Source organism: Camelus ferus, chromosome 25 (assembly GCF_009834535.1).
Source record: "Camelus ferus isolate YT-003-E chromosome 25, BCGSAC_Cfer_1.0, whole genome shotgun sequence".
Lineage (NCBI taxonomy): Eukaryota > Metazoa > Chordata > Mammalia > Artiodactyla > Camelidae > Camelus > Camelus ferus.
Genome location: NC_045720.1, coordinates 424,588 through 450,355, shown reverse-complemented (window position 1 = coordinate 450,355; position 25,768 = coordinate 424,588). Strand labels below are relative to the sequence as shown.

Here is a 25,768-nt window from a genome sequence, read left to right as displayed (position 1 = left end):
GAATGTAACCCGTCTCCAAGCTTGTCACCTGTGGGCTCCTGACTCAAAATAGTTTGACTTACGACTTTTTGACTTTATGATGGTGCAGAAATGATAACATTCAGTAGAAAGCATGCTTTGAATTTTGGATTTTGCCCTTTTCCCAGGCTAGTGATACACATACGATTCTCCCTCCCGCTCCCCAAGGGCCCCGCGATCACAAGGGTGAACAGCCGGTACACTGACAGCCATTCTGTTTTTCACTTTCAGTACAATATTCAGTCAGTTACATGAGATACTCCACACTTTTCATAAACAAGACTTTGTACTAGGTGGTCTTGCCCAGCTGTAGGCCGTGAGCGTTCTGAGCACGTTTCAGTATGTCCAGGCTGAGCTGTGATTTCTGTAGGTCCTGCATCTTAAATGCACTTTTGACTTGAGGTATTTTCAGCTCTCAGTGGGTTTATCAGTGGGTATCCCCCATCATAAGTCGAGAAAGATCTATAGTTTCTTCCCGGCTAAACACTTTTTTCTTTCTGAAAAAGCAATGGGAAGCTGACGATCTTTTAACATTAATATTTGGATACAACCCAGCAGCTATGTACTTCTGTGTGTAAGGTGGGTGGGCTGCAGAGGTCGGGAGGGGCAGAGTTGCTGGAAGGAGGGTAAGGGCATTGGGGACTAGCAGGCAGCTTGGCGCAGTGAGGAGGGCCAGGGGGAGACGGGCAGCTCCTTGACCCCAGGGTGACCTTAGCATCTACAGGTGTCAGTTCGCTCTACCCGAACTCTAGCAGCACAGTGGTCCCTACTGTATAGACAGGGAAACTGAGGCACGGGGTGGGAAGTGATTTTCCCATGTTGCATGGCTGTTAAGTGCCAGAGCCTGGATTCCAACTCGGCCCTAGATGTCTGGGTACAGAGACTGCCCCAGGCCACTCAGCCTCTACCGGAGTCCCTGGGGTGGGGCCGTCCCATGTCTGGTGTTGGGCAGCATCCCTGGCCTCAACCTCCTCAATGCTGTGACAACTAAGAGTGTCTCCAGACAGTGCCAGGTGTCCTGGGCACAGAATCATCCCAGGCGAGGACCCTGCCCTGCACCGGCTGCCTCACCTCCCAGATGCCACCTTGCTGGCCGGGACGTTGAGAGTATAGCAGATGCATTGCAAGCATTTAAACATAGGGGCAGGCAGACAGCGTGGTACCAGATAGTAAATTACCCAGATGCCACTGCCCAGATTTATCCGTTATTAGTATCTTGCCCTGCTTGTTCCTATTTCTGTTTGAAAATACATATTTTGTTGTCATTGGACCATTTGAAAGTAACTCAGAGACATTTTGACACATAATCTCTAAACACTTCAATGTGCATCCCTTAAACAAGAATATACTCTTATGTAGCCACGGTAACCGTCTTGCCTAAAAATACTAACCGTGACCCCTGATACCTGTTGTCCCTGAAATGCGTTTTGTAGGTGCTTTCGCTCAGATTGAGGTCCAGTCAGACTTCATACTTTGCACTTGGTGCAAAGTCTTCCCACGTTTTTTCTCGTGACTTTTTAAAAATTTTCTTATGAAAAATCGCAGGTGTTTATGAAGTTGAATTAATGAATGGCTGTGCCCAGCACCCACAGTTCTCAACTTGTGGATCCTAATGGCTTTCTGGAAGCCAGGCTGTCGTTTAGAGAGCGTCCCACCCTGGGGATTCTCAGGGTCACTGATAAGGATTGTGGAGCCTGGCTGGCAGCTGCTGGCTGTCGCCATTTCTTACTCCGTGGGCTGTGGTCTTGCTGAGGAGCCCAGAGTCATGACAGAACCCTCACCAGCCAGAGGAGCGGGCAGCTGGTGTGCGGGGTGCCGGCCTCGGCTCATCTTGCCTGGCTCCTCGTGCTGGTCCTGAATCCATTTGGCTCCATCACACCAAAAAACCACAGCTGTCACTCGGGCTCCAGCCCCTCTCACCAGGCACTTGTCCCTGCTGCCTCCCGGGCTGACCACCCCAGCATGCACCCCCTCCCTGTGGGAACCCTTGGGCTCTTGGGACACCTCACCTGGCTCCAGCTCACTTTGCCACTCACCCTTTCCTGTCTGGGTGCCCTCCCCACCCCTGAGCACACATTATGTTTCCCAGTCACGAGCCACACAGGCCTCCTCCTCCCCAGAAATGCCCTCACTTTCCTAGCTTCCTCTGCCTGGGAGGCCCTCTCCAGTGTCCACAGGGAAGACCCACGGCTGCCAGGACGCAGGCTCCCCTCCTCCCTCCCACCTGGTGCTGTGCTGGGACAGGAGGTGCTTGCTCCTACGTGCGGTGTGCTGGGGTCCACGGCCGCCAGGGTCCTGGCCTGGGACCGGGATTCGGAGCTGGGACTCCCTGGCATCAGTGTCGAGAGCGGATGGCCGTGTGCTCTGAAGGAAGCAGTGACGGGCTCGGGGTGGACAGGGTGGGGCTGCAGTGGACGAGGGAGCAACAAGGGGTGTGGGCGGGAGGGTTCTGGCCGTGGTCCCTGGTCACCCATGGCTCCTTGCGGGCAGGGTGTGTGCGGTCAAAGATGTAGACTCAGGTGAGGAGTTAGGGTGAAGGAGGGTCTGGAGACCCCGCAGAGGGCACCAGGAGCCAGACAGCCTGGCAGAGCTGCGTCCGGGGAGGCCGGTGGGCTTGCCCTGCACACCTGCTGTTGTCGCGCACCCTTGTCTTACGTGAGGCGGCCGATAGCCGGGACCCCAGCCTGTGGCCAGCCGTCCTGCAGGCACTTCCTAATGTTCTGAGCAAGTGTCCTCCATCGATGGTCCCAGACACCCGTCCTCCGGGCTTCCTGGCCTACTGTGCGCACCTGGCCCAGTCAGGTCACGTGGGCCAGGAGGATGGCGGGGATAGGCCGTGTGGGACTGCTCTTCCCCAGAAAGCCCCCGAGTCCACCGCTGCCAGCCCGCACCACCTGGCTGCCTCTGGCCACCATTCTTGGCTCTGCGGGGTTTTCCTCGAGGATCTGTATTGCTGTGTGTGGCCTTGCTGAGCAGAGCTGTCAGCCCCTCTTTTGGGACAATAGGTCATGGACATTTTCCTTTGACTTTTGTGTTGTTTTGCATCCTTGAAATTGTCTTCAGGGCTGTGTACTTTGGCTAGAAAGTGGCTGGAAAGTCAGTTCCTTATTTGACCCAGTGTTCATAACAACATTAACATCTGTGCTGTGGACTGTGACTTGCTTTGCTCTAGAAACTGAGAATTTGCAGTTGGGGAATTTGTGGTTGAGGAACTCTTGAGGCCCCATAATTCAAATAAGATTGGGCAAGCAAGACTTCCACCAGGCACAAGAGAGCCAGGATGTTCCCGCGGCCACAAGTAGGGCAGCGCCTTGTGCGGTCCCCCTGGCGTTTGGACCCTCTCCATGAGCTGCTGGCTGTGGCACATCTGGTGCCCGGTCTTCCCCTCCCTCCTCCAGTAGAAGCTTCCCAGGTCTCCGCCTCTGCCGTGGTCTCAGCAAGTGGAAGCTCCTTGTGCCTTCACTGGCTTTCTGAACAGTGAGTCCGCAAGGCACAGCTTCCTCCTGGTGTGTGCTGATTCTTGACACTTCCTCAGGAAACACAGAGTGCCTGTCCGAGGCCGCTGGTCTCAGCAGCAGGAAACAGCAGGGTGTTAGGGGCAGGGACGGAGGGGATGTTGGAAGGCAGGCATCTCTAGTGGCCTGTCAGTGCGTCCGAGGAGGAAGCCCCGGTGCAGACTGCCTTCTCTCGTGTGACGCTTGTGGCCTCAGGCTTGGTCTTACAGGTGGGTTGTCTCTCCCTTCCTGAGCCAAACACGGACAGACCCCAGGAATCACTGACAGCCTCAGAGACGTGTTTGTGGGGAGGTGGAGGGAGCCCAGCCTCTGACCATGTGCGTTCTGCTCACTTTGCAGCCCCAACTCTGCCACTTCCACTTAGCACTGCTGCAAAGCAGGCCGAAGCCTTGGCCGTCCCCTGCCGCCTTCTTCCAGAGAAACCTCAGGGTCCCGCCTACAAGATGGTGAGTTCCCCACAGCCACAGGCACCTTCCAGGGCACATGCCCTTCTCCAGGTGGGGATGACTTCTGCTGTGGGGCCTGAGGCTGGACCTCCTCTGTGCACACTCCAAGACAGGAGGTGCTTGCTCCTGCATGCGGTACACTGGGGTCCACAGCTTCTAGGGTCCTGGCCTGGGACCGGTGTTTGGGGCTGGGACTCCCTGGCAGCAGCATCGAGAGCAGATGGCCGTGTGCTCTGAAGAAAGCAGTGATGGTCCCAGAGTGGACGGAGGTGGGGCTGCAGTGAACGGGGGAGTAGAAGGGATGCAGGTGGGATGGAGGGGGAGGAGTGGGAAGGCGGCCAGAGGTGGGGCTCAGGCCTGGAGCAGCAGAGTAGTCACCCAAGTGCTCACTCTCGTTGACGGTCAGGTGGCTCGGGGCTGGGTGCTGGGGCTCCCCCTGGGTGCCTCTCCCTTTGGGTTCCTTGTCTTAAACTCCCACCTTATTCAGTGTGGGCTGCCTGTGCGTCTCAGCCGGGCTCTGCTGTCCTGACACTTGCAGTCCAGTTGGGCCATCAGCCAGGGGGACAGTAGCTGTAAGTCTGTACAGTGTAGGTGGCCCTGGTCCCACGAGGGTCACAGCCCTGCCCTTGAGCTGATTCCCGTGTAGCCTGTTTTCTGTGTCCACTGTCCCCTTGGAGCCTAGAATCAGGTGTCTGTGGGTATCAGGTAAGGGGACTTGGCCCTGATGGTCAAAGCGCTGAAGTGACCACACAGGCGTCTGGAGTGGATGCTGCCTGCAGAGGCTCCCAGTGCAGCGGCTGGGACAGGCTCTGGCCTGGAGAGCCGGAGGCGGGAGGGACAGAGGGGCAGGCCAATAAGAAGAACCCGGGCTGTGTACCTGTCGCCCTCCAGGTCCTTGAGACCCCAGCCCCTGTGGAAGAAGGCGTTCTCGGCCACTGTGTTGGGGGTGCCCCTGCTCCTGGGAGTGCGGTATTTCACAGCTGAGCCGCAGGAGAGGAGGAGGATGCGACTCACGGTGGACGGCATCGGGCGCTTCAGCAGGTAGGAGGGGCGGGCGGCACCGTGCTTTCTCTCTGCCAGCCCTGTCCTCTGACATGTGGGCCTTGAGCTGGGCCTGGGAGGGGCTGCGGGATTTTGCTGGAAACTTTTGAGCTCCCTTCCAGGTGTCTGGGCTACCTGATGGGGCAGCCAAGCAGGCAGATCCACACTGGCCACATGAGGCATGGCCTGCACACACCCTTCAGGCCCACCCCTGCCCCAGGCCTCTGCCCGTCTTCCTTCTCGCTCCCCTACTCTCCCAAGGACAGTTGGCATCCAGACAGTTTGGGGCTCAGAGGGGAGGGCTGCCGTGTCTGGTCACTCGTGTCAAGGGTGCCTTGGGCCAGAGGCGCCCCTCACACCCTATACGTCCCAGGCATGACACGGGGTGGGGCCATATCCTTGCGGGGGCCCTGTGGGCAGGCGCTTCTGCCCCCCTAGATCCAGAGGCTCCTTCAGCCACAAAGTCCTGAGGGCAGCTCTTAGCCCTCGGTGGAGCCTCAGTCTACCCAGATGCAGCGTTGGAGGGGGTTCACACCTGCCTGGGGAGGGGCTCCCACGAGGCCTTGTTCAGGGAGCTGCTGGGGTGTGTCCCGCTCCGCCAGCTCCGAGTGCCTGCTGCCCCCGGGATGCCAGGCACCTGGGCCTTCGGCTGAGCTTCACTGAGATTTCCCAAAGCAGCTGAGGCAGGCAGGTGGCTGAGTGCTTTACCTCATCCCACCTTGGGGACGAAGTGAGCCCTTCCTTCCTCAGCTTGCTGGCAGTGGCTGTGCCCCGCCAGCCCCAGTTGTCTTTTGATGGGTGGGTTTGCCTGGAGCTCCTAGCCGCCCTCTTCCACAGGGCTCCCCAGTCTCCACAGCCTGGAGGTCCATGAGGGCAGAGGCTGACATGGGCTCACCTGTGAGCCTGCCCTGCGGGGACTGTCGCTGTGCAGCCTGGCTCTGATGTGTGCTCAGCAGGCCTGGGCCAGCCCACTTCCCACCTCATCTGCGCTGCTGTTCCCTGAGTTAGACCCGGGGCAGACTCCGGTACCTGCCTTGTCCACTTCCCTCCTGAGAGGGGTGCTCTCATAGCTGGCCTCAGAGGCCGAGCCGGGGTTGGTCGGGAGGGAGCTAGAACTATTATCTTCCCACTGTCTGCACGTTCTTGTCCACTCTGAGCCCTAACAGTCGCTGGGACAGGCCAGCCCAACGGAGCGCCCCTGGCTGGGTGTGGGGGTACCACAGGGCCTCTGGGACCTGCAGCACGTCCCGGATAACGGGGCATTGTACGTGCTGGAGCCCCAGGAAGGCGTAAGGCAGGACCAGCTCGCCAGAGGGAGGTGGGAGCTCGTTCTGCTGTGGGAGGGCAGGGACCAGGCCACACCTCATATGCCCAGGCACTGGCGTGGTAGCCGTGGCATCGGGCCCCTGGTTTCTTACAACACCCCTTACTTAATTTTAACTTTTAAAAATCCTGTGGGCTTTTTTTTTTTTTTTGACACAATTTCAAATGTCCAAAGAAGTTGAACTAATAATACAAAAGAACTTTTTTCTTGTTGAAACATTTACAAAGTTGTCACTGTGCCCTGAAACCTTGAGTGTATTTCCTAAACAAGGACTTTCTCCTCCACAACTGCAATCAGGAAACTGATTGTTCTGACCCTCTCACCCTCAGACCCCTTCCTGTGTTACCAGGCTCCCCAGGAACAACCTTTTCAGCACAAGGACCTGGTCCAGGGGCCACGTCTAATCTCCTCCATTCAGGAACGGTCCCTCAGTGCCTCCTTGGTTCTCATGGCTAAACTCAGGGCCAGGGCACGGTCTCCTCAGACCCCTAGGGCATCTGACAGCAGCTGCAAGTTCCAGAGTTCCCATGGGTCCTCTTACTTCAAACCACTGGCTACAAGTTGGGGGAGGGGGTCCCAGCAGACTCCTCAGTTCTGGCAGTTTCCTGGGAGAACTCGAGAAAGTGCTGTGCTTATGATTATGATGTGACTATAGCCAAAGATACAAATCAGAACCAGCAAAAGGAAGAGGCACACAGGCTGAGGTCTGTGAGATCCCAGCCTTGGAACTTACACGTCCTCAGACCCATCAGCTCCTGTCGTCCCCATGACGTACACGCGTCTCACCCCCAAGTTCTGGTGTCCAGAGCTTCTCTTGGAGCTTCATTACACGAGCCTGATTGATTGGATTATCAACCACTTGGCTCAAAGCCTCTAAACCCCAGGCCCTCATTTCTGGCTGGCAGAGCCCCTTGTTGGCATAAACTTTTTTTTTTGATAGAGGTGCTGGGTATTGAACCCAGGACCTGGTGCCTGCTTAAGCACACAATCTACCCTTGAGCTGTAACTCCCCCACCAGGTGTGAACTGCCCAGGCTGTGATGAGCCTCAGACACTGCTGTCGCTCAGGAAGTCACGTGGGTTTGGAGGCAACCTTCCAAGAGCTGGGTGGCATTAAGTATGTCACATGATGACCTTGACACATTTTGGGGTATGGGTCATAACACTGTACAGTGAGCCCCGCGCCAAATGCAGGGCTCACAGGTAGCTACGGCTGCTGACCCATAAAGAGCTCCTCGGAGTTACAGCGGTGCCCCCGCAAGCGGAGGCCACCAGGCCACATTTACTGTCTAACCTCCTAAAGAAAAGGCTTGCTGACCCCGGTGTGGGTCTGTCTGCTAGTGCACAGATGGGGGAGCGGGCACAGGACTTCTGTCTGTCCCGTTGGCGCCTACGCCCATCTGCTGCCAGCTCAGCACCTGTGGCAATTCTTGGGTGAATTCACTTGTACTGTTACGGTCGCCATGCAGTGGTTCTCAGGTTCAGCCGTCCCCCAACGCCTAGGCTGGCATTCTGCTGAGGGGAGACCCGTGTTCTCCCCATTCACCTCACTGGCTTGGTCACATCAGTCTGGGCTTGTGGGTCTGCTCTGGGCCAGCCCTCAGCTCCAGACCTCAGGTCCCAGTCTGAGTGCAGAGGTGGCGGGACCCAGTGTGTGGGCATGTCCACAGCCATGACAGCTGTGCTGGCTCCTGGGTACTACTGAGCGTTTGCAAAGACTGAAAAGAACATGCCTGCTTGTCAGGGCCTGGGTGCCAGTCAGTGTGTGTTCAGGGCCTGAGGGCTGGTGTGGGTGTGGGCTGCCTGTTCTGTGGACCAGGAGCTCAGGTTGACTTGCTGGCAACACTGTCCTGAGAGCCCAGCAGACCCCCCGCACCAGGTGCTCCCATTGGTCCAAGGGGCTGGTGGGGCCTGAGACAAGTGCCTACTGGGGCTGAGGGCACCTCTGCCGGCAGGTCTTTGAGGGTCGGCCTGCAGATCTCCCTGGACTACTGGTGGTGCACAAATGTCATCCTGCGAGGGGTGGAAGAGGTTTGTCCCTGCGTCCTGGCCCGGCTGGGCCTGTCTGTGGAGGCGGTGGGGGTATGGGTGTCCTGGAGGAGTTGGGGGTGGAGGACCGAGGAGATACCTGCCTGCCCCCATCCCTTCCTCCACACCTGTGGTCAGAACAGCCCGGGGTACCTGGAGGTGATGTCTGCGTGTCACCAGCGGGCAGCCGACGCCCTGGTGGCTGGGGCCATCAGCAATGGGGGCCTTTATGTGAAGCTGGGCCAGGGGCTATGCTCCTTCAACCACCTGCTGCCCCCCGAGTACATCAAGACGCTGCGGGTGCTGGAGGACAGGGCTCTCACGCGTGGCTTTCAGGAGGTGAGCACTGCTCTTGGGAGAGGAGAGGTTGGGAGGTGGGGACCCCCACGCTGCTCCAAGACCACTCTCCTGCCAGGTGGACGAGCTATTCCTTGAGGACTTCCAGGCCCCACCCCACGAGCTCTTCCAGGAGTTTGACTACCAGCCCGTCGCCGCAGCGAGCCTGGCCCAGGTGCACCGTGCCACCCTGCACGATGGCACTGCTGTGGCCGTGAAGGTACGCGGGCAGCCGGGCACCACAGTGGGCACCGGGGCCCTGGCGGCAGCCCTGCCTGCAGCCTCCCCCTGCAGGTGCAGTACATCGACCTGCGGGACCGCTTCGACGGCGACATCCACACCCTGGAGCTCCTGCTCCGGCTCGTGGAGCTCATGCACCCCAGCTTCGGCTTCAGCTGGGTCCTGCAGGTACCCTGGGGTCCTGCCTGGGCCAGCGGTGGGCTGGCTCCCAACCCAGACCCCTGACGCCCATTGTGGCCACCAGGACCTGAAGGGGACCCTGGCCCAGGAGCTGGACTTTGAGAACGAGGGCCGCAACGCTGAGCGCTGTGCGCGGGAGCTGCAACACTTCCGCTACGTGGTGGTGCCCCGCGTGCACTGGGACACATCTAGCAAGGTGGGCTGGGCCCTCCCGGGCGGGGGTGCTCGGGCCTGCTGAGCTCAGGCTCCTGTTCTCCCCCAGCGTGTGCTGACCGCGGAATTCTGCGAGGGCTGCAAGGTCAACGACGTGGAGGCCATCAAGACCATGGGGCTGGCGGTGCAGGACGTGCGTGCTGTGCCTGGGGAGGGTGCCCCGGCTGGGGGGGGTGGTGCCCACGTGCCGGGTGATGGCAGCCCGCCTGCCCCACCCCAGGTCGCAGCGAAGCTGATCCAGGCTTTCGCCGAGCAGATATTTTATACGGGCTTCATCCACTCCGACCCCCACCCTGGCAACGGTAAGACAGCCCTAGGGTGGGGGGTCAGATCAGGGGCCAGGGCGCGGTGGCGTAAGCCCACACGCCGTGTCCCTAGTTCTGGTGCGGAAAGGCCTGGATGGGAAGGCCGAGCTGGTGCTGCTGGACCACGGGCTGTACCAGTTTCTGGATGAGAAGTGAGCTGGGGGCCGGGGGTAGGGGGGGCACTTTCCCCCACTGCTGGGCTTTCCAGCCCTGCCTCATGGCTGGGCCCCCACAGGGACCGGTCCGCCCTGTGCCAGCTGTGGAGAGCCATCATTCTGAGGGATGAGGCTGCCATGAAGACACATGCAGCCGCGCTCGGGGTGCAAGGTGAGGCCGGGGGCGGGTGTGAGGCGTGGAGGGTGCGCAGCCCTGGCTCAGGCCCCCCCCAGACTACTTCCTGTTCTCCGAGGTGCTTATGCAGCGGCCTGTGCGCCTGGGGCAGCTGTGGCACTCACACCTGCTGAGCCACAAGGAGGCGGCCTACATGCAGGACATGGCGCGGGAGCACTTCGAGGACATCATGGCTGTGCTCAAGGCCCTGCCGCGCTCCATGCTGCTTGTGCTGCGCAATGTCAACACCGTGCGCGCCATCAACACTGCCCTGGGTGCCCCTGTTGACCGCTACTTCCTCATGGCCAAGAGGTGGGGGCCAGGGAGCTGGGGTGGGGGGCAGGGCCAGGGGCCCGGCCGCGCTGACCGTGTCTCTGTGCAGTGCGGTCAGGGGCTGGAGCCGCCTGGTGGATGCAGGATGCCAAAATGTCTACGGTGCCAGTGTTCTGCGCCACATCAGGGTCGTCTGGGAGACCTTCAAGTTTGAAGTGGCCCTGAGGTGAGCCAGTGGGCCGGGGGCCAGCAGGCAGGGGGCCAGGGCCCACTCCCCACCATCCTACAATGCCATGACCCACCATCCCAGGCTGGAGACCCTGTCGATGCGGCTCACAGCCTTCCTGGTTCGAGTCCTGGTCCACCTGGGCCTCATGCCCAAAACCGAAGGGCTGTTTGAATACCTGGAGACCTAGGGAGCCTGGGACAGGAGGACTGCAGAGCTCGCCGGGCCGCGGGCTGACTAGGCTGGCTGGGCCAGAGGCATGGATACCCAACACCTGAGTGCACTGGAATGACCGGGGCCTGGGGCCGGGGGATGCCCTGGGGCTGTGCAATGACACACGCTCTTTTCAAATCAAACAAATGTCTTTCTTCGTATTTTGTACAAAAAGAGGGGTGGGAGAAATGGAAGTATCTGGGGCTCTAGAAGTGGGCAGTGACTCGATCTGTCTCCAACAGGTCATCCAGGATCTGTGGGGAGAGATGGCAGGTGAGGGGAGGGGGGAGGGAGGGGGGAGGAGGGAGGGAAAGGGGGAGGGGCGCTCACGATGTCAGGCGTGGTGCCAATCTTCTTGGCCAGCTCGCCACGCTCCATGGTGCTCAGGTACAGGTAGCGGTTGAGCAGCTCCCCGTCCAGGACATTGCGCACAGCGTTCTGTAGGACGCGCCGGTCCACGTGCAGCATCCTGGGGGGCACGAGGGCAGCGGGGTCAGGACAGATCTGGGGGGGTGGGGTGGGGGGTGGGGCACAGGTGTGTGGTGGCTCACCGGAAGGCACGGGGGTTGAGGCCGGCATGGTGAGGCAGCATGGTGGTGAGCGCATTCTGCAGCATCAGCAGCCTCCGGTAGGTCTTCTCCTGCATAGGCAGCAGGAGCCCAATGCCGCCGTCCAGTGTGGCTGTAGGGACCCAGTGTGAGCTAGGCAGACCCCCGCCCCCTACCACCCACCCCCGCCCAGCACTCACCAAACCACGTGATGTGCTTGTTCTCCCACACAACCGACTTCTTGCTGGGCCCCTCGGCAGCCCCCCGGCATGGGGTCCTCCAGAATGTGTTCACGTGGGCACCCACGTGGAAGTCCGCCCGGCGCAGCAGCCGCATGCCCCCGAAGCTCTCCTTGGCTGCACCAGAGGGACTGCAGGTCTCTGCCTGCTCCTCACACACCCACACCTCCCACACCTGCCCAGCTGAGGTGGGAGGGCTCACCTTCCGGCAGGTACATGTATACCATGAGGTTTCGATCACGGTCAGACACTAGGGAGCAGAGCCCAAAGTCAGCCCCAGCCACCCCTGAAGCCTCGGGGACCCCACCCCAGTCCCCCAACCCTGTGCTTGCTTACCAAGGAAACCCAGCTGTGCGTTGTCCACCATGAAGTCCACGCTGTACACTTCCAGGGGCTTGGCGTCCTGAAGATGGGGGGGGGGGGTCAGGGTTGGCCTGGGGCCAGCACCGCCCCACCCCCGCTGTACAGCCCGGCCCCTCATGGTACCCGCGACACAAGGCTCAGCGTCTTGCTCTCTTCCTGGTAGCGAAGCAGCGAGATGCTCTTCATGACGTCCGCAGCCAGGATGAAGTTCTTGACGCTGATCATCTGGTGGATGTAGAGCTGTGTGTCGATGAAGGCCATGCCTGTCAGCTCACTGGCCCGCAGGCTCCACAGGAAGATCTGGGGGTGGGGGTGTGCAGGCGGTAAGCTGTGGGTGCTGAGTGGCAGGTGCTGAGTGGCAGGTGCTGGGCTGGGTGGGGAGGTGTGCACCTTCTGGCCGAATGGCCGACACCAGGTGGCCGTTGCAGTGGCACAGGGCAGTCACAGGCCCCTTCTGCTCCTTCTCGTACAGGACTTTGAACTTGTTCTTGGTGAGAGGCTGGCCAGGCTCAGGCACCACCTCAATCACGTCCATGATCAGAATCTGCCAGGGAGAGCGGGTGGGTGATCTACGGGAACTGATGGGCTGCCGGGCACTGCCTGCCCCCCACCCCACTGGCCACTTACCCGCCCGCGGCACGTGACCTCCTCCCCCTGCATGAGGCAGGTCCCCGCGGCAACATAGCCCTTGAGGCCCGACACGGTCTCCTCACTGCGCAGTGACACCGTCTTCATGCAGGTCACGTGCTCCCACTCCTCCAGCTCAATCCTGCAAGAGGCCAGGTCAGGACACGAGCCCCAAGCAGCCGCCAGCCCCGACCTGGGCCCAGCCTCACCTGGCATTGGGGATGGCCTCCCAGCTAACCGGGGAGATTAGCTGGATGGAGAAGGCCTCCTGCTGAGGGTGGATGTAACGGTCATCTGCAGGGACAGAAGGGACATGGTTGGGGGTGGGCGGGAGGTTGGTCCCAGGAACGGCCCCACTCGGGCTACCTCGCACCTCTCTCGATAGTCTCAAACTCCTTCTCCTCGCCCGTCATGCGTGGGATGCGCGTGCACGGTGTGTTGGTGCTGGTGGCAACGGCGTACACCTGGGGGGGTAGGGGGAGTCACGCTGGAGGCCTGGCTCCAGCCCCACCCATCCCGGCAGGGGGTGGGGATGTCAAACCTTGGACTCCACGTGGTAAGCCACATAGTGGGCCGTGCAGCGCAGCGGGATCTTCCTGACAGGCCACGGGGCATCGTAGGACAAGTAGGCTGGCAGGACGCTGATCCTCAGCTCGCCCTGGGAAGGCATGGGGGTCAGTGAGGCCTGGGGCCACCAAAGGCCAGGCTGATGAGCCCAGGCCTCCAAGAGCTCCTTGGGGTCAGTTGTCAGCTCTCTGGAATAGGGCAGAGCCCTGGAGCAGGCATGGCTCTCTGTCCTGTGCTTCATGGGCTTCCTGTCCCTCCTCCGAGGTTCCTCCGGGGTTGAGACACAGGCCACAGGTGTGGTCTGGGCCAGGACAAGGGAGGGGCCGGACTCAGAGGGTGCTGGAGACTGCAGGCGAAGGATGGACAGCATACACACTGGCCATGCCAGGGTCTGCACAAACAGGCAGGGGAGTCCTGCCAGGGCCCCGAGGCGCTCTCCTTCACTCAGTCCTACGTGAGCCAGCACCTAGGAAAACACCTGCCATATCTTCACCACTGAGTCCTCAGAGTGGCTCAGGGTGTCACTGCTATCCTCTTGGTGACAGAGAAGACTCAGGTTCAGAGAGAGTGAGCATGTCACCTAGACTCGCACAGCTTCTAAGGGGCAGAGGTGGGGTCCAAGCCAGCAGAGCAGTGGCTGGACCCTGGCTGCCCAAGCACATGCCCTTGTGAGCTACAGCCTGCACTCCCAACTGCCCGTCCTCCAACCTTCCCAGCATTAAGCCCCACGCTTCACCTCCTTGGCCTTGGCTCCCACCACCCTCTGGATACCCCTGACCTTCCATTCCAGGGTGCCCCCATCCCCAGCCATCAAGGGCCCCTTTCCTGGGGCCCCAGCACCAGGTCCTGCCCTGGGCAGCCTCAGTGAGGCTGGGCTGCATGGGGCCTCCCTACCTGTCTATTGAAGTACAGGAAGCCACGGGGGCAGTTGACATTGTGGAACGGGGCAAAGGAGTCGATGGGGCCATCGATGCCCATGGGGTGCAGCCGCAGGGCCCCCCGGCCAGTCACCAGGAGCCAATGGGGCGAGGGGCCACAGATGAACACCTGGAGGCAAGCGCTGTGAGGAGGCCGCTGGGGCAAGGCCCCATCTGCCCCACCCTGGGCTCCGGGAAAACCCCTGGCCTACCCCAGAGTAGCCATAAATGTCCTCAAAGTAGCGGAACCGTGCCACACGGCTTCGCACCCCAGCCCCCTCCTCGGCGCTGCCACCTTCTGCCTTCTTCTTAGACGGCTTTGGCTTCTTCTCTCGGAAGTTGATGTTGTGGGGGACCTGGAGGGGCTGCTGTGAGGGCCAGGACCTCCCCCTACCCCTGCTCCACGTTCGCCCTACACCCGGCACCGCCCAGACACCACACCTTCTTGAAGCGAACTTTGAGGTTCCCCTGGCCAAGCTGCGAGTCGTGGGGGAAGGCCTCGTAGATGAGCAGCTCCTGGTCCACGTGCACCTGGGGACAGGGGTCGTCAGGGTCGGGGCTCGCAGGGCGGTGGGGCTCGCAGGGCGGTGGGGCCCCCAGGGCGTGCAGGCCGGCACTTACCAGCAGGTAGGGTCGGCGCTGGCGGCTCCCCAGCGCCACCAGCAGCACCTCCTTGACAAGGGGCAGCTCCCCCTGGCGCGTAGCCTCCTCCTTTCGGGCCTCGCCCTGTGTGGTGGGCTGACCAGAGGAGCTGTCCACCAGGACACGCTGCCCCACAGGGAAGTTCTTCACCAGGAACACCAGCCGCCAGTCGGGGAGCTGGTAGATCTGTGGAGACGCGGCAGTCAACTGGGATGGATGGGGCGGGGGCCAGGGCTGCGCTGGGCACAGGGTGCCACCCACCTCCATGGTTCCGTTCTCCCGCACCAGCAGGCACCAGTGGGTGGGCTCAGCCCGGAAGGGGGCAGGGTCCCGGTCAGCAGGGGGCTGGCTGCTCCTGCGGGCCTCCTCCTTGCTGGGGCTGAAGAGGGAGCCCGAGTCCCCGTAGAGCATCTCCTCCTCGTCATCCACAGTGGGGCTGGGGGCGGCAGACATGCTGGTCACCGGCAGCCTGCCTCGGGAGCCTGGCCCAGCCTGCACCCGGGCCCCCACACACCTGGTATCTGAGCCCTGACCCTCCACCTCGGAGCCGCTGCGGCCCCCCAACTCATCGCGGGCCCCGCCTAGGCGGCTCTCGGTGGTGAACATGCCGCTGACGTCTCGGTACACACAGAGTGTGATCACCTTGGACTGCTGCGGGGAGAGGGGCAGGGCTCAGCGGTGGGGCGGGTGGGGGACAGCAGGCCCTGGGGCGGGGGAGGGGGCCTACATGGTGCAGCGGGGGCTTGTGCAGAGCCAGGCGATGGTGGCGGCCCCCGTATGAGTCATTCTTGAGCAGGAACATGGTGACGTGGCCCTCGGCACTCATGATGACCACGTAGGGGTCAGCCACAGCGCACTGCACGATGGGGGAGCCCAGGTCCACAGGGATGAAGTGCAGCTGGTTCACTGCAGACACAGGGTGGTCAGCACAAGCCAACCCTGGACCCCCTCCCCCCTGCCCACCTGGCCCAGCCCACCTCCTTCCAACAGGCGGATGCCAAGGGGCGACACTTGTACGATATAGCGATTGTCCCCAATGTTGCCAGCAAAGACCGTGGGGCCCTGTGTGGCGAAGCCGCTGGTGTCCAGCTCCATGATCTCCTGCCCCGTCTGTAGGATCTGTGGGTGATGGTGGGTGAGTCAACCTCTCTCCAGTGGGACCCCTGTCCCAGGCTGCCGTACGGGCCCTGCCCCTCACCATGGTGGAGTCTTCTCGGCTCAGAATGAGGAACCCGTGTCTCCGCCCATCGTCCTCTGCTTCGGGGGTGCTGGGCTCCTGCTCTGCCACCTCCCCCTTGGGGGTCTCCTCCTGGGAAGGCAGAAGGAGGGCTGGAGTCCCTCCACCAAGCAGAGGAGCTGGGACAGCCAGGCCAGAGCAAGCCCGGGGATGCGCTGTCTGCGCCTGGGCCCTGCCCGCACACAGTCCAGGTGGACAGCACCGCATTACCCACCCCTCGGGCCTCGCCGCCCCGAGCCCACCTACCTGCTCCTTACGCACAGGGGCAATGACCGTCCACATGTCATAGCAGCCAGGGAGCTCAAAGGTTGTGACCACCTGAGGCCGGATGCTCTTCTGGAAGGACATGGGGGTGTCAGCCCACCCAGGCCCCGCAGGGAGGCACCGCCCCTGCCACCCCACACACCTGCAGCACCGACAGGGCCCCATTCTTCCCGTAGCCGGAGCACACGACGACCTCCAGGTCCGGCTCGGGGCTGTTCTGAAACTGCACGACAGGTAGTTAGCACTGACCTCTGCCGTGCAGCCCCCCGACCCCCGCCTCACCCCAGCAGCACCTCTTCAGAGAGGAAGGCGGGCTCGCCCATGGCAGCATTGGCACAGGGTCCAATGTTGAGGATGCTGTCACACACCTGTGGGCACAACAGGGGTCAGGTGGGCAGGCTGGCCGGGGCGGGGGCCCCCTCTGTGTCCGACCTCACCTCAAAGGAGTAAGTGGCAAGCTGTGTGCCCGACTGGGCCTCACTGCCATACACCTCGATCTCATCCACCTCGTCCTGTGGCACCGACTTGCCTCCTACAGCACACGGAAGCCCATGTGAGCCCACCTGGTCGCCGGGCCCCACCCTGCCCACCCCTCACCTGACAGGCCCTCACCAGACCAGCCCACCGCGGCGTCCACACGCTTCTTCTTCGAGGGAGGCTCTTCCTGTGAGGCAGGAGGGGTGGTGAGCAGCCCTCTGAGGCAGCCCTGCCCAGGGGCCCTATGTCCCCTTGAGCCCCACACCCACCTTGTCAGCAGCCTCTCGGATGGCGCTGGCCGGGGGCTCCTGCAGCTTTTCTGTGTACTTGAGGAGCAGGGAGTTGCCCAGGCGAGAGCCAAGGAACAGGTACCCAGGCTCCATGGTGACCATCTGAGGGCAGGAGGGTGGTGAGGGTGAGGCCAGGCCCGGACCCAGAGCTGCCCCCCGAGACCCAACTCACGCTTGTGGTGAGGACGCTGGCGGCGGCCTTGTCGAAGTGGAAGGCCCGGACACTGCGCATGCCGTCCGTGATGAGGGTGAGCACGTAGCTGCCGGGAGGGGGAGGCTGAGCTGGGGGCAGGGGCAGGGGGCCCACGTGCCCTGTTGGGGGAGGCCAGGCTCACTGAAGGGGGGACTCACATCTCACCGCCCTTGAGGGAGATGACCATCTTGTCATAGGAGATGAAGGCCGCCTGGGCACAGTCCAGGGTGATCCGCACGCCCTCCTGAGTGCCTGTGGGTGGGAAGAGTCAGCCAGCCTTACCAGAACCCCTCCCCACACCCCCACCCCAGCCCCCGGCCCCACCCCCAACACTCACGCAGCGGGAAGGCAGTGGTGCCGGTGGTGAGGCTGTTGAGAGCCACGCCATAAGGGGGTACACTCTGGTTCAGGTACAGCAGTGAGTTGACAGCAAAGATCACCACCCCACCTGGAGGTGGACACGGTGGTGGGCGAGGCCCAAGGCTCTCCATAACCACCCCCCCCGCCCCCACAGCCCTCACCTCACCTATGGGCTTGGGCACAGCAAGGGCCTGGGTACAGTCAAAGGGCAGGCTGGTGAGGGACCAGATGACGGGGTGGACCTTCTGCGTGATGTTCAAGGAGATGGCCACAATGGAGCACGTGTCCTGCCGCACAGCCACACGCCTGGGGCCATAGCCTGGTCAGTGGTGGGGAGGAGGGTATCCCGACCCCGAGGCGTGCCCCAGCTCCTCCTTCCCCAACAGCCTCCCGGCCGCCCACGGCAGCCCCAGCACAGAGCAGGGCCTCACCCTGGCCAGGTCTGGTTTGGCTCGAACAGGATGAGCAGGGTGGGCTCGTAGTAGCCGTGCAGGAACTGCAGGTCCACGATGTTGAGGAGCTTCTCATCCAGCGCCCGCACGTCGATAATGTAGCTGGGCAGGAAGCTGGACCTCTGCCTGGGGGCAGCGGGCCTCAGCATCGGAGGAGCAGGGGGGGCACCCCTCGTGCGAGGCAGCCCCGCCCCCGCCCCAGCACTCACCCCTCACCCACGAGCCCATCATGCTCCTCAGCCAAACTCTCCCTGCGGAAGGGCAGAACCACCAGCCGCGTGCCGTAGATGAGCATGGCGGCGCAGCGCCCATCGGGGTCCACCCGCACCCGCGGCGTATGCACGTTCTGCACGAACCCATCCTGGGGGCAGAGGGACATCAGGCAGGCCGCAGGGCAGGTGACCCCATGGGAACAGGGTGGGTAGGCACGCGGCCAAGCCCTACCCGCAGCTCAGGCTCCTCAAAGTAGTGCAGAGACAGGGTCTTCAGGTCGTGGGTGCCTGGGTCGTACTCCACCACCGAAAGCTAGGGGCAGGAGGTGAGAACTGCAGCCCGCCAGCCCACCACGGCACGCAGGACCCCCACCAGGCCTCCCACGCCCACTACCCACCTTGGCATCCTTGAAGCTCAGGAGCAGGGCATCCCGCTTGGCGCCTGCCAGCTGCACACTGGCCATGGACATGACGTTGCCGAAGAAGGAGAAGGAAGCCACCAGCTCCAGCTTCTCCCGGTGCTCCCGGTGGGCCTTCCCCTCTGGGGAGAAGTGGTGGTACAGGTCTGGACCCACCTGGCCCCCAAGCCCAGCCACCCACTGCCTGCTCACCCCGCGCCCACTCACCCGCCCCCGCTCGCCCTGCGCTGGCTCACCTGTGCTCCTGTCATTCTTGGTCTGCGCCTGGGGGAGGTGAGGGAGGGCAATGAAGGGCCAGACGGCGAACGCTGGCCACCCCGTGGAGGGACAATAGCAAAGACCACCGGCAGCCGGCCCTGTGACCAGGAGCCCTGCCCAAACCCTCACTGTAGTGGGCCCCCAGCCTGCCCTGGGCTCCTGCTTAGGAACCTCCCCCCCAGCAGCCACCCCGACACTGCGGGCACTCAGGGTCAGAGGCTTGACAGCCACTCCATGCACCCCCCAACCCACCCTAGCCAGGGCATGGGCGGCACTTCATGAGGTGGGCTTCCAGCCTAAGCGAGGGCTGCCACCAGCTGCCAACGACACGACTGCTACGCTGACCCCACGGTGCCCCTCTGAGCCCGAACCGGGGCCACCACATGGGGCCGCCGCCCTCGCCCTCTCGCCTGTCCCACCAGTACCTGCCCCGGGGCAGGAGGGTGTCTGCAGATGAGCCTGGGGACACTCGAAAACGATACCTATACCACAACCCAGCGGTTATTCCAGGAGTGAAAAATCAGTTTACCACAAGAACACCCGTCGCTACGACCCACCACACTATCAGAATTAAAGAGAAAAACCTTATGTTGTTTTCAGTGGATACTAAAGGCATCTGATAAAAGTTAGACCCATTCACAATAGACATTCTTACTAAGCCAAGGACACAACTTCCTTAGACAAATAGAGGTTATCCACAACAAATCTATACCAATGTCGCCCTCGGACTAAAATGTTCAAGTAGCCCCTCAGTGATGGGGACCAGCCCTGGACACCGTCTCCCCTCACCAGACACAAGGTTAAGACACAGAGACCAACTGCAAGTCCAGACGACGCGGGAGACAGAGCGCAGGTGCAGGTGAGCCGCAGAGCCGTGCGGACACAGTCAGTGGTCTGCAGTGCCCCAGCCACTGCGGGAGGAGGGAAGGACAGAGCCTACGCCTGAGGAAATGTGGACCCCACATGTTCCGAGGGGAAGCGCTAACTTACAGATTCAGGAAGGTCAGCAAAAATATGCATGTTCATGTATGACTGAAAAACTGTGCTCTACACTGGAACTTGACATAACACTGTAAAATGACTATGACTCAATAAAAAAATGTAAAAAAAAAAAAAAAAAAAAGTCAGCAAATCCCAAAGCAGGTTATACAGAGAAGCCATAGCCACGCACATCACAGCTGGAACAGAAAACCAAGGACAAACGCCATAAGATCGGTCAGAGGGAAGAGACACCGCCTTCAGGAAAACTGATTTCAACAGAAATCACACAGGCCAGAGACAGAGCTTTAAAGAGATGAAAGAAGTCAACCCAGAATTCTAAGCCAGTGAAAACACCCCTCGAAAAGGGAGCCAAAACAAAAACGTTTTCAGACAAACAAGAAAGGAGCAAATTCAGTGCCCACAGAGATGCCACAAGAATCACGGTAGGAGGTTCTTCAGGTGACAACAAAGAACACGACCTTCTGAACAGAGTTAAGCCACAAGCTGCGATGTCGGAAATAGAATGAACAGACAGAGAGAGAGAATGGCTCATCCTCACCGTAGAAGCCGCTACACAGGGACCAACACTGCAGCCGCCACCACCGCAGACTGGGACCAAAGCCCGCGGCTGAGCTCTGCTGAGACCAGAGAGGAAGGGCCAAGGAGGTGTCTGCAGCCTCACTGCGAGACCCTGCCAGATCCGTGGGGGTCACAAAAGGAAAGCCAGAACCAAGCCACCCACCCAGGGAACTGTCCAGGACACGCCGGCCAGGCCTGGGCCGCCAGCAGTGCCAACATCCGCCCCGGCCCCAAGGCTCTGCCAGAGCCCGCCGTGCTGTCTGGACGCACATGATGTGCTGACCTCTTGGCATGAAGGAGCCTCCTGCCTGCAACTCACCCTCCGGGTCCAGGGGAAGGACAGAGGCTCGGCAGAACGCTCACACTTGGGGCTCTGGGTGCGGTACACAGGAAATCTTTGTGCTTTTGCAACTTTTCTGAGTCTGAGATTATGTAAAACTGAAATGCTAAGAACAACAATAATTTGCAATTACTTGCAGGGCTTCTAACATATGCAGGAGTGAAAGCTATGACAGCAGGAACAGAGGGTGGGGTTGGAGGGGGCGGAGGCTTGTTTGAGGAGGTGCATTCAAGCCAGATTGTAATCAATCAAGGAGACCTGTGGGGACGTCTGATTCAACTCATCAGAAAATAATACAGAATGCACAGCTGAGACCAACAGGGAGGTAAAATGAAAGAAAAGGAAAAAGAAAGAATAAAGAGAAAGACAGAGAAGACAGCACTTCAAACCCAACTACACAAGACAGTACGTGAAATGTGAATAACTGAACACTCAGCTAGAAGACAAAACTGTCAGAATAAGAAACGACACCCAGCTACTTGCTACTGAGTCACTTTTTTTTTTTAAGGGAGGTAATTAGATTTACTTATTTACTTGATGGAGGTACCAGGGATCGAACCCAGGACCTCAATGCGTGCTAAGCACGCTGCTACTGAGTCACCCTAAATATAAGGATACAGGTTTTAAAAACACTCCATGCAAAGACTTATAAAAAGAAAGAAAGCTGGGGTAGCCATGTTTCTTTTGGACAAGATAGATCTTAAAACAAAAACTATTAGAGATAAAAAGGGGATATTTCATAGCAAAAAGGTCAGTTCAAAAGTAAATTGTAAATCTGTCTTGTAGGTACCTAACACTGTAGCTTTCAAACACACACACACACACACACACACACACACACACATGTCTCATCATGTTCATCTTTAAAATGATCTTGAATATTCTTGACTTGGGGCTCTTCCATGTAAATTTAAGAATCAGATGTTAAATCTAACAAGAAGCCTTACTGCAACTTTGAGAAGGACACTGAATGTCTGGATTCGGGGAGGGGGACATCTCTACAATATTGAGACGTCCCACCCATCACCGTAACACATTTCTATTCACTTGGGAATTTGATTGATTTCAATGAAGTGTTATACACTTCTTTCCTCCTGAAGGTTACCACTGCCCAGCCGTGCACTCCTCCACCTCCCACACGGCTTCCCCACCCTCCTCTCCATAAAGCAGCACGACCGGCCTCAGCTGCCCCGGGTGGGGCTCACCCAGAGGACTGAGGAACTGGCCTCACTCCACCATCTCCCCTCTCCACCGCTCTCTGCCTCCTCCCCACACCCACACTGGATTCCCTGGGGCAGATTCAAGCAGCCTCCGGAGGGGGCTCATTACTCATCCTGTGAATTCGGGCTGAGGCTGCTCTGAAGGACAGGCAGTGACAAAAGTGACACGGTGGCCCCAGGTCCGGCCCTGCGAAGCTCCACCACCTCATGGCCGCCTGCCTCAGAAACCAAGCCGGCCCCGTGGAGCAAGGGGACAGACACAGAGACAGACAGGGACACATGCTTCCAGCCCTTCAGGTCATCCAGTCCAGGCCCAGACCTCACGGAGCAGGGGCCAGGCGTGTGCCCCATCCGAGCTCCCACGGCCTGCAGGTCCGGCACCAGCTGACGCCTCAGGCACCTATCCTGTAGCAGGAAAGAGACTGAACCCGAACCCTCCACCGCTCCAGCTCTCCCTCCATCTCCTGCTGCCATTCGCTTGACTCTGCTCCAAGAGTTGGTGGCTTTCCCATAAAGGGGCCAAGGGCAAATATCCGACTTGGGCTCTGCCGCTGCATCTGGTCTGCCCGGGACCCTTCTGTGGAATTTGCTGTAAAGCTGTGAAAAGCTTCCTTGGAACTCGGTGGCCTGTGAGGCTGCGGCCGGGAGGCCCCACTCCAGGACTCGTTCCTTTGGTGCAGAAATGTCCCATCTAATTCATCGTAAAAATCCTTCTTTTCCTACCAGTTCCTGCCCTGTCTCCCTGCTTCCCTCTGCCCAAATACCAATGCTCCTTCCCCATCGGGCTCTGAGCTTTGCTGGTCGCACCCCTGCCCGCCACCCGGCTTCCTTGTCCGGAGTCACTGGGGGCCTCCAAGTCTCAGGACCCACACAAGTCTCAGAAACATGGGACCCAGCACCAGGTCCCCGCCCCAACACCGCCTTCCCTGGGCTGCCAGGACACTCTCCCAGGCCACGCTGCCCCCAGCTCATCAATGGCCTCTTCTCTTTTTCCCAACCTTTCAATGCTGGGGCGCCCCAGGGCCCAGGTGGCCATCTTCAGGGTGACCCCAATCAGCTACCGACTCTAAACACCCACAGGCTGAAGACCCAGTGCCAGCTCCCACCAGGGCCCTGCCCCCGACTCCTCCGCAGCGTCCCCACCAGCTATGGAATCAGCCCTCGAAATGTCTGAAGTGGCCGGTGTCCAAGATGCCCCAACAATGCCCGCCTCCCAGGATCCATGTCCTGCAAAGCCCCTCCCACAGCACAGGGCTGGTGACGAGACAGCGTACCATGTGTGGATCAGGTGACCTCATCCTGGGGAGGCCAAGGGTGGGGAACTGAGGCCTCCCCCCAAAGCTAAGAGTGCACGAAATGCCAACCCCAGTGGGGCCTCCGGGGATGCAACCCTGGCTGACCACCAACTGCAACCCATGAGCCACCTGCACAGGGCCACCCAGCCTAGCCTCACCCCCACCCCAAACCCCGGCTTCCTGATCCGCAGAACCTGAGGGCTAAGGCCTGTCACCTGAAGCTTCTGAGTTACAGGGTGATATGTCCTGCAGTAGCAAGTGCCCACACAGTGTCCTGCAGTGAGCCTCTGACCCCTTCCCCACCGCCACCCCACCCACAGCCTTCTCCGCCCCTCTGACCAAAACTCATACTGGCCAAACCTTGGCATTGCCTCGCCCTCCTCCCGTTCACCCCCACATCCTGTCCTGAACCTGACTGCTTCCCAGCCCCTCCACTGCCTGGTGCTGCTCACTGGTCTCCCTGTGCCCCCACCACGGCCCCACAGTCTCTTCACGGCAACCACAGTGACCCTTGAAAATCACAAGTCAGGTCAGGTCAGGTCACTCCTCTGCCAAAATCTTAACTCCCCATTTGCCTCAGAGTCAGTGCTCAATTCCCACGATGTCCCACCCTCACCCTGTGACCTCTCTAACCCTCTGCTCTCACTTCCCCACACACCCCTCCCCTTTAGCCCTGCTGCCCAAGGGCCTTGGCTCTGCCTGAACCCCACACCCACAGGCTCTCCCCAGCACCTCCTCACCTGCTCCAACCCCTCCTTCCCAGGGAGGTGAGTTTTAAGCCACACCGGGCTCCCCACTCCCCAGTCCTATTCGCTTGGTTTCCATGGCACTTTCACCTCCAGCACGTGATTTTACTGGCAGCCTGTGGTCTGTCACCCCCAGAACAAGAGCGCCATGAGGGAGGCTCTCTGTCTGTAGCACTCACCGGTGTCTCCCAAGGCGCCCGAATACCTCGGGCATTTAATAAACGGCTGCTGGAAAGACAGATAAATGAATGCCAGGGGCTGTGACTCATCTGTACAAAACATAATGCTGCAAAACTTCCAGTTTGTCTCTAAAAGTTGACTGAAAACCAGTATCAGACTTATTAAATACAGCAAAGATGCTCTCATTCAATGTGCAACTATACGTATTTGTTTGCAAAGTTTCTTTTTCAGTTTTGACTGAAATTTTTTACAAAAGCTGACCTCAAAACTGCTGCATCACAAAAGCGTGAATAGACTTTCAATGGCACGTATTCAGGCACAAAGCTCTCACCAGGGTTCACATCCTTTGTATCCTGCTTGCTTTACCACGTGTGTTGGTACAGTAGTACTCGCATCTGGCACAAAAACATGTGTCCTAAGGTCGGTGTCAGGAAGGCCGGCCTCCTCCTGGCTGCCCTCTGACTCTGCCTGCCTGCGGCATCAGCCCCTACTCAAATCCTTCAGGGTGGGGACCATGTGGACAACAATCCTGACCACGGTCTTTCTTCCTCCCACCCCACTTCCACTCTGCACCCAGGTCCAATTTCACACGCCCTCCCCACTCTCAACTCTTCTGGCCTGAACATCCTCCCCTCCCCATTTCTCATGTCTGGCTCTCATTCAAGAACCAGCCATTCAAGAACAGATGAGAAGCCGCTTCTTGCAAGAAGCTCCCCGGACAAAACCTCACACCTCCAGCAACCCAAGCACCCCTATATGTCCTCTACAGGCGGGTTCATCACACTCCTAAACTCCTACCAACAATCTGACACCACCCTAGGGCCTAGCCTTTTTCCTTTTACTCCTGACAAACTCCTACCCTGCCTGAAGGAGGTTCCTCTGATCAGTCAACTGGAAACATACTGGAAAATATTCATTCATTCCCTCCTCTATTTCCTCAGCTGCACTCGCTGAGTCTGCAGTATGTCTCCAGGTGTGTTTACACGTGTAGGCTGTCCTCCTGCCCCAAATTTTTGCAGGTTTTGTTCACCATGGTATGGCTACTACCCAGCACACAGCAGGGGTTCACATAATTTGCGGGAAAAACACGAGAGCAAAGAAGACGCGCTAGGGCAGGCCTCCAAGCCCAGCAGGAGGAGGAAGAGGCCGGGTGACGGAGCAGCGGAGAGAACGGGCTCTGGAGACAACCAGCCAACCGCGGGGCCTGCCTGTGGCGGGCACCCGTGTCCCGCGCGGCTGCGAGGCCGCAGCGGGCCTACCTCGGCGTCGCGGTTGAGGCGGTACACGTAGAGCTGCGAGGTCCCGGCCACCACGAGGTTGCGCTCGCTGTTGTTGAAGAAGTTGCAGTACATCGAGAACTCCAGGCCGGTGGGCGGGTGCGCCTGTTTGTACACGGCGTACATGGCGCCGAACCGGGGCTGCACGGGGTCGCAGGCGACCGGATGAGCGGAGCCGCCCGCGCACCACCCCGGGCCGGCCCGGCGTTCCCCGCCTCCCGCCCGCGCGCGCGCCGCCCACCTGGCTGTTGGAGCGGGCTCGCGGGGGACCGGCACGGCGGCGAACACGGCCCGGCCAGCCCGGAAGCCGCGCGCCAAGGTTCCGGACTCCTGCGCCTGCGCAGCGCCGCCACGGCGCCCCGGCCGTGGGAGCGACAGCGGCCCCTGGTGGCCGGGGG

At 60.2% G+C, this 25,768-nt stretch overlaps 2 protein-coding genes across 9 annotated transcripts in view; one reads left to right on the top strand and one right to left on the bottom strand.

The window, feature by feature from the left end:
* ADCK5 (aarF domain containing kinase 5) overlaps window positions 1-10,830 on the top strand; it is a 14,926-nt gene extending 4,096 nt beyond the window's left edge. The window contains exons 2-15 of one of the 8 annotated variants that reach the window (XM_032468162.1): window positions 3,873-3,979; window positions 4,871-5,020; window positions 8,299-8,374; window positions 8,510-8,710; window positions 8,787-8,927; window positions 9,002-9,115; window positions 9,192-9,323; window positions 9,390-9,473; window positions 9,561-9,642; window positions 9,719-9,797; window positions 9,881-9,972; window positions 10,035-10,287; window positions 10,358-10,474; window positions 10,559-10,830. In XM_032468162.1, coding sequence (XP_032324053.1) covers window positions 3,873-3,979; window positions 4,871-5,020; window positions 8,299-8,374; window positions 8,510-8,710; window positions 8,787-8,927; window positions 9,002-9,115; window positions 9,192-9,323; window positions 9,390-9,473; window positions 9,561-9,642; window positions 9,719-9,797; window positions 9,881-9,972; window positions 10,035-10,287; window positions 10,358-10,474; window positions 10,559-10,664 — 1,734 coding nt within the window. In that variant the 3' untranslated portion in view covers window positions 10,665-10,830. Of the gene's footprint in view, window positions 1-2,969; window positions 3,743-3,872; window positions 3,980-4,870; window positions 5,021-8,298; window positions 8,375-8,509; window positions 8,711-8,786; window positions 8,928-9,001; window positions 9,116-9,191; window positions 9,324-9,389; window positions 9,643-9,718; window positions 9,798-9,880; window positions 9,973-10,034; window positions 10,288-10,357; window positions 10,475-10,558 lie in introns of those variants that run through there. The other 7 variants (XM_032468163.1, XM_032468160.1, XM_032468167.1 and 4 more) reach the window with 7 other exon arrangements.
* On the bottom strand, window positions 10,818-25,768 carry CPSF1 (cleavage and polyadenylation specific factor 1). The gene is given in 39 exon segments (XM_032468159.1): window positions 10,818-10,941; window positions 11,018-11,156; window positions 11,239-11,368; window positions 11,436-11,591; window positions 11,677-11,724; window positions 11,811-11,877; window positions 11,961-12,137; window positions 12,228-12,236; window positions 12,238-12,381; window positions 12,465-12,606; window positions 12,674-12,758; window positions 12,838-12,928; window positions 13,006-13,122; window positions 13,926-14,078; window positions 14,161-14,304; window positions 14,390-14,479; window positions 14,570-14,776; window positions 14,852-15,026; window positions 15,105-15,241; window positions 15,318-15,496; window positions 15,568-15,709; window positions 15,789-15,899; window positions 16,074-16,163; window positions 16,234-16,314; window positions 16,385-16,459; window positions 16,529-16,623; window positions 16,704-16,755; window positions 16,838-16,960; window positions 17,031-17,118; window positions 17,210-17,303; window positions 17,389-17,499; window positions 17,578-17,717; window positions 17,843-17,989; window positions 18,073-18,224; window positions 18,308-18,388; window positions 18,474-18,616; window positions 18,731-18,758; window positions 25,353-25,511; window positions 25,612-25,768. Coding segments are annotated over 38 exon segments (4,335 nt in total). The 5' UTR covers window positions 25,497-25,511; window positions 25,612-25,768; the 3' UTR covers window positions 10,818-10,893.